The sequence below is a fragment of the Pelmatolapia mariae genome, linkage group LG5 (genome assembly GCF_036321145.2).
Source record: "Pelmatolapia mariae isolate MD_Pm_ZW linkage group LG5, Pm_UMD_F_2, whole genome shotgun sequence".
Classification (NCBI taxonomy): Eukaryota; Metazoa; Chordata; class Actinopteri; order Cichliformes; family Cichlidae; genus Pelmatolapia; species Pelmatolapia mariae.
Genome location: NC_086231.1, coordinates 24,826,841 through 24,834,374, shown reverse-complemented (window position 1 = coordinate 24,834,374; position 7,534 = coordinate 24,826,841). Strand labels below are relative to the sequence as shown.

Sequence of the window (7,534 nt, the reverse complement as noted above, 5' to 3'; positions counted from 1 at the left end):
AAATCTGTCTCTTAAGAGAGCATGAATGCTAAAAATAAATTACAGACGCACAAAACCAAACGTTATCAGCTTGGGTATCATTTTATTGTTAGTGCCATTAGATTTCTCACATAGAGAGAAGGCAACAGTGGCTAATACTGTCAGGCTCAAAACTCAAAATAATGAAAACATTTCAGCAATTAACATTTATTTTAAAAAATCAAAATGCTTAAAAAATGTAAAGCAGCAAATAAAAGTGAGAGCTTAATCTGATGTAATAAGTGGCTTTTACTGACGGCAATCTGAAGCTGTAGCCTTGGAGATGAGGATGGGCAGTGACTCTGATGAGCTCATTTTGAGGCAGAGATGGACTCTTATTTCTTCAAAGTGACTCGAAGCCTCGGGATATCCTCTGAAGTCAGTGGCACTCTTCATAAAATCTCATCCATTCATGCCAGTGTCCACTGGGCTCTATGCGTTATCTGTAGTCAAGAAGAGACATAGCTGGTGTAAATATAAGCCAATAATAACTGAAGAAGGATACAAATACATCCTCATATAGTGTTGTGTTCTCACCATACACACAGCTAAGATTTAAGGAAAAGCATCCCCTCACTATCCTTCCCCACCTCTCACTTCCCCTTTGGTCACCTTTTTCCTCCACCTGGAAGTCTTCAGGCAGCAGCTTGTCCTGTCTATTGCCCAGGCTGAAGGCCAAAAAGGAGAGGATGAGGGAGTCCATGATGCTGATGATGGCCAGGATGTAGGCCCAGCGCACTGTGCAGTTGCCCAGTGTGTACTTGTCAGTCCGCTGGCCGCACATGCGCTTCACCTCGTCTGAGTCCCAGCCGTCAGGATATATCATGCAGCCGATCACCATGCACGTACCTGAGAGGAGAGAAGGCACAGGCTGACGAGTGCTGGACTTCAGCTCTGTCTGTGTGATGGTTTTACTTTTACCTTACTAGTGTTTTGAAAATTTTTTTATTCAAAGTCCAAAAACATGCATTGATTTGTGGTGGGAAACCTGTAAAAATGAATAGATGTGCTCACTGTGACAGACCATCTTGCTGCTTTTGACAGGCTCAGGCAACAAATGACAGTGAAACCACCAGAGAAATTAAATATACACTGTGTTCATTCAGGTAGACACACACACACCTACAGAGTTTAGTTGCCTAGCAACTCCAGAGCATCTCAACTCAAGAAAGATGAACTTGTTCATCTATTATTGACTCCACTGACAGACAGCTAAGACCTCTTGCCGTCCCACCTCAGCACAAGGAGGTGCAGCACAGCACACACTTGCCTCACATCTCGCTCTCACTTTCTGATCCTCACAAACCTCTCATCTTCATGCATTTCTGAGGCTCACTTTATCAAGTCCTCTTTAAAAATTCACTACATATTTGAATACATTAGAAATACCCTTTCAGTTAAACTAATACAGCAAAATTCTTTCCTTAAACTGACTTTATTAAGCTCACACCTCAGGGGGCTCTGGTTCAGCGAATTAATGATCCCATCCTCCTAACAAACCCGAGAAGTTCTGCATCCACTCAGTCCAAAGAAGGCCCTCAAAACAGCAATTTTCAAACAGCCCTCTCAAAGCATGCATCAAAATATCCTTAAAAATGAACTTGGTGTCAGAGCCAAAATTAACATTGCTTCTCATGAAGATGGATTTACAAGAACACGTGTGAAAGGGGAAGAGGAGAAAGTGTAACAGCACACCTCCGGGTTAATCTCATTACTTGGTTCATTACAGGCCTCTCCTTTCACTCGCAGGTACATCTGCTCACAAACTGCTTCATGTTTCAAACAGAATCATGTTTCACCTCTGTCTGTGTCTGCGAGTCTGCAGGGAACTACAGAAATGTCACCAAATGCTTAAATTCATAGCTTTTCGTTTCAGCTTTGGGCTTTCGTACATGTTTCAGACTCTGAGTTTACAGCTGTGAGCCACCATTATCCTTCACAACCTTCTTACAGATCTGTTCCTAAATCTTAGTTTAATGTGTATTCATTTAGTTTCCACTTTGACTGTTTATTAGCTGGATTAATTCCTTTCCTTGGCTTTTTTAAATACTTACATGAAGACTTGCATGAATAAATACATTTTTTAAATACATAAACAAGATATAACCGTACAATAGCAAAATTATGAAAATAATATCTACATGCAAGCTCTACGAGTAGTAGTTCTAACGAATTGCATTCTACATCTGTATGATCAATACATCATATAAAACTGTTAAGCCTCTTAATCGTGCTCAATTAGTGCCAGTCTTTATCTGCAAAATACTATACAGACTAATATAGTGGAGCAGACTAAATGTACTGTATACATAGGCTATTTTCAGTTTTAAAATGAAGTTTCTCTTAATTGTAGCCTACATGGTGATGCTGGTAACACCATGATGATGGTGTTACTTTCCAATAACGTAAACTCTTACTGTGAGATCTACCCTGTAATTTAAACACACTTAAAAACTCTTGAAACTATTTTAGTCACAGCCTGAAGCTCACTGGAAGCCAGCTGCATCCAGGCACAGATCTTGTAGACGCTCCCCGCGTTGCAGAAGAAGAAGAGGCTCAGGCAGACGATGCTGCCCACCACCAGCAGCATGGAGATCCCCACGAAGAACATGGCCGTCTTGAAGGCGCCGGACGGGATGGAGCCAAAGTCCAGCGCGCTCCCTTTGCAGGTGAGCTCTGAGGTGAGCGCGTTCCCGATGCAGTAGTGGAAGAGGCCGAAGTATCCGGCCTGCGGTGTGTTGACGCTGTCGCCGATCCAGTAGGGCTGGATGAACACCACCACAGTGATGACGGCGAAGGTGATGGTGAAAACGATCCAGAGCACCCCCATGGCTCGGGCGTTACGCACATAGTTGGTGTGGTAGATTTTGGCTGCCTCCTGAGCAGGAAGCATGGCGAGAGGTGGAAGAGCTTCTCAAATGAAGGAATGAAAGAAAGAAAAAAATTAGAATTTAAGTGAAGGAGTTAAAAAACTAACAAGTAAGCACCTTCAGTGTCCTGCTCAAAAACATCCGCTGACAAAGTCCTCATTCTTTAGTAAGTGCTTGCTCCAGTGAGATGGGAATAGCTCCAGTGGTTCTCTTTGCAATTCAAAACCACGGACAGCTCCCGGTACTGAAAACACACCTGTATGAGAGACACGCTCCCAGTGTCTTAGTGGGCCCTGCAGAGGTGAACAGTCCCAGAAACCACTGCATACCACGGCAGCACTGACTCCACCGTATTCAATGAGGGGATGTTTGTTCTGGATTTCACCTGGCAGGGGAGGTTCCTCTAGGAAGGCTGAGGTAGTCAGATAATAAATGATTAATGGTTAAAAGATCCGCTGGATAGAACAACACAGGATGGCAAGCAAGGCTGTTTCACATGTAACAGCATGTGTTACTTAATCAGCTTTCTTCTTTCTTTCTAATATCTATCTATCTATCTATATATATATATATATTACTGCTGTAAACCTGCTGTACTCATATAACACTAAAAAAAGCAAAGTAGGCTACTGAATACAGAAAAATATCCAATTTGAATTGTGTATTTGTTAATATATTCATTTGCTCTTAAACAAATGTACTAAAAATGTTAAACAGTTCAATATTAGTGTTTATTTGTAGCAACGTTTTAGCATAAAGGAGCATGAGAAATTAAAATAAAGATGCATTTAAGCGCTGTAGGCTTAGAATACTGTGCAAAAATAGTGAGCCACTCCTCATTTCGTGTAATGTGGCATACCTCAGCCTATTCTTCCTGTTTCCCTTCATTAAGAATGACTTTTATCACAGCCACCCTTTTACTGAGACCCCTTCTGATGAAACTTCAGGAAAACATAGATGGGTCAACTGAAGGGTCAGATGCATTTCTCAGGTCTTATTTCAGGTCTATGCTGGATTTGTAAAATTTCTTAATAATGTTCACCTGCTGTAAATATTTGTTTAAGCCTACTACTTCTTCTTTTGCCCTGAACTTGTCCAGATTTCTCTTTCTTTGTTGTTTTTTAATGACACACTGCATAGTTGTCCTGATATGCCAGAAGAGCTAATAACTATTTATGAATAGCCATGTTGATGCAAAAATACTGTATTAGACTGCATTGTATTTGACATTTTTTGATTAACAAGAAACAAACAACAACAACAACAACAAAACAAACAAACAAATAAATTCTTTTAAAATGGTCAGGTACAAGCACTGAACTGAAAATAAAAAAGGACCAGAAAGTCTGGCTGCTTGGAAAGAAAACATAGAGAAATGAGGGGCTTTTGCACAGTACTGTGCACTGTGATCGTTACCTTCACACTAGACAGCATGGCAGGGGCAGCACTGAGGAGGAGCACTGGCCACCCCCAAAATTTGCTCACTTTGTATGTCCCTTACAATTTCCCGTCGTCAGCCTCCGCTGTGCCCCTGCACTGCTCTGTTTTTGGTGTTCCACACCAGTATTTTTAGTGGCCTTCATATGACCACCCCTATGAAACAGTTCTGGAGGCGCCCCTGCAGCGTGGGCACAGATCCACAAAAACCCTTCCACATTGTTATAACCACACCTAGCATCACTTTTCAATAGATTCAAAATAGCTATTGAATATTGTCCCACCACCTCGACGGGACAAGACTCGGCTGCCCGTCTGCATGTAAAAGACAAAGGTCACTCTTTCAAGGACGACAGTGTTCACATTTCGGACAGAGAAGACAGATGGTTTGAAAGAGGAGTAAAAGAAACCATCTATGTCCACTGTGAACGACCATCTTTGAACAGAGGCGGTGGTTTACGACACCAACTGTCTGCCATCTATAACCCAGTTTTGTGAGCCCTTCCCACTTTAACGCCCACTCACACCCTGGGCCTTTTGACCTTAGTAAATCACATCATAGGGTGGGGCTAGGTTTCACTTTGGGTTCACCCGAACCGACCTTGGCTGATTGTGACCCACACCTTTTCGCAACTTTGCTCGTGTGATTAGGTAGAGGATCCATAGTCGGTCCACGACCCTCTTGGGGACACTCTATAGGGCTTAAAATCTGGGACTCCCCATCAGTTGCTCTTAGAACTGAAGAAGCTCCTCGGATGAGAGGTGAAACGACTTCAAGGAAACTTAAAGAAGTCCAGACGCTTTTTTTTTTTTTTTTTTTTTTAAATTTCAACCTCCTTAGACAACAATATCGTATGTTTACCCTAACGACTCTGAGATTTTATAATGTAATCCTGCTATTCTGTGCCGAAGTTCTCCTAACAACCCTTAGACAAACATCCGGAGTTTAAGGAGGGACATGATGACTCCAGCTTTCTTTGCACGTGCTACTGATGAAGCGATTGAACGAGACGCTGTGACGTCTGCAAGCTATTTCTGGATGTACTACAATCAAACACTAGATGGAGCTACAGAGCTGCAGTCTCATCTAGCTGCCTCACCTTGGCACTTAAATCAATCTTCCTGTTTTTGTCCCAAATGATTTCTCAGACAAATTCCAAGCTGCCAGATTTTTTCAGAACATATTCTAACATAAAGTTAAAAAAGGGAGAGAGGTAGCTTTTTCTAATAACTACACATTGAAAAGCATTAGGGAAGTATTAATAAATACTTAGTTCATTATTTCTAAAGCATGACTTTTCCTTAGCATGCCATTCATATACACTAATGTTAGTGGTTTATTAATGATGAAATAGCTCGTATATAACATCATATATAACTTTAGCAAGTTCTTTCAGGACACTTTTGGCTTTTCCTGCCACAAATCCTTGCCACGCCCTTCGGAAAGTGTACTGTGAAGCTTCCACAGGATAGGTTGTTGCTCTCCAGCCTCTCTCCAAGCACTATTTCATTCTATAAATGCTTTGTAAGACATAGATCGTCCTAACTTTAGATGTTGTACACACAAAAGAGTTAACTAACAACTCGTAACTGTATGAATTAACCATGAATTACCATATGAAATAAACAGCTATGGAAACGTTTCTATTAACACACTCACAAACAACTAGCTCATTTTATAAGCCGTGTCTGTATAAATGTGCATCTAAATACACTGTTAATAGTTTATGTCACTTTCTAAATGATGTCATTAACAGCTCCCAAAAAACAGGACCTGATGTAACACTTTCTTTAGTAATGGTTAATCCATCATCTATAGGAGGAGTAATGTTTTCTAAATGATGAACTACATATTCATTGATACCTTAGTAATGCTTAATAGTGTCCAGTTAATATAAAGTGTTGACATTTTTGTGATATGGCAAGATCCGATTTGGATTCAGATCTTGTGCCATAAAAAGTTTTATAAAAATGTATTTGAGCATTACCACCTGCTCTCTTTGCAGAATGATCCCTTTAGAGATCATATGTTTATATGTAATTATTATTATTATTATTATTATTATTATTATTATTATTATTATTATCTATTACTTAATGTAGCATTTCATTGGGTAGTTTTATGATGGTAAATAATGTCTGCTAATTATATATTGATTATAGGAGCAAAATAAACCATATTGGCCTCTAACAGTTAGTGACCTATGAACCCAGTTGCTCCTGTAAGATGAAGTAAACTGTTCTTAATTACTTAGTTACATTCATATGCATTTATCTCTGCAGTGCATTCCTTAAACAAATGTTAAAGCATGGTCACAGTTTTTATTTTTGGCCCACACAAACTGCTCATATGTGAAAATGTGAAACTACATAAATGTATGGAATTAAAAAAGCCTTTCTTCCACTGCTGGTATATTGGATCTTGTGTTAACCTTTCAGTTTCTCCTCAGTCAATATCTGAATACACAAAACTTCTAGCTGACTTAAAAAAAAGAAAAAGCTGACTTATTGCTTCATTTTAGATCTAAAATTCACAATTTACTCTAAGAACCTTCTGCTATCTGTTTAGATTAGCTCCATTCCCCCCCGTCTGTTGATCTGGAAGGTGCAGCTGCTGACATTATAGATCTGTGATGGTGTGGGCTTGTGTGTCTATGAGTGTGGGCGCTGGCGTGTTGTTGCACTTAAGCTTTATTAAGTGATGCAGCCCCAGTGTAAGGCAGAGGGTGTTTATAATCAAATTATTTGGACCGGCAATCCAATTTTCCAAGATAGAATAGAGTTAGATTTTGTGTATGCGTGACAGTGTGTGTGTTTATGGCATGATGTTTGCGCATGAGAGGGGTCTTGGGATTTCATGCTTTCTTTGTGTGTTTTTGTTAAATAGCCTTTCTGTGTGTGTGTGTGTGTGCACGCGCATGTGTGTGCGTGTGTGTGTGCGCATGACTTTGTGTCTCTGTGAATGGAGAAAAGACAAATCATGAACAAGACCCAGCCTTTGATAAAGCAAAAAAAAAAAAAAAATAGCATAGTCTTATTTACTGCAGAGACTGGAACAGTTAAATGTAGCCTGTTATCAGGTTATCTACAGATTTCAGGCTGCATGGCTTCAAGGGGAATTCTTGGATCTGGTGATGCTCCATCTCACCAAGTCTTCCCATTTTTTGCTTAAAGAGGAGCTTATGAGTGTGAGTGTGTATGTATTTAAC

General features: G+C 40.2%; 1 protein-coding gene across 1 annotated transcript; it reads right to left on the bottom strand.

Moving 5' to 3' along the window:
- Positions 1-286: 286 nt before the first annotated feature.
- On the bottom strand, positions 287-2,920 carry lhfpl5a (LHFPL tetraspan subfamily member 5a). The gene is made up of 3 exons (XM_063473113.1): positions 2,509-2,920; positions 631-867; positions 287-461 (listed from the first exon to the last, which is right to left on the bottom strand). Exons 1-3 carry the CDS (start codon positions 2,909-2,911, stop codon positions 451-453), a joined length of 651 nt encoding a protein of 216 aa, XP_063329183.1. The 5' UTR covers positions 2,912-2,920; the 3' UTR covers positions 287-450.
- Positions 2,921-7,534: the final 4,614 nt, after the last annotated feature.

Bases quoted from the DNA above. Each gene is read 5' to 3' on its own strand.
- lhfpl5a (XM_063473113.1), bottom strand. From the start codon at position 2,911: ATGCTTCCTGCTCAGGAGGCAGCCAAAATCTACCACACCAACTATGTG. The intron at 868-2,508 runs GTGAGCTTCAGG...CTCTCCTCTCAG, and splicing joins CTGGATGCAGCTGGCTTCCA to GTACGTGCATGGTGATCGGC.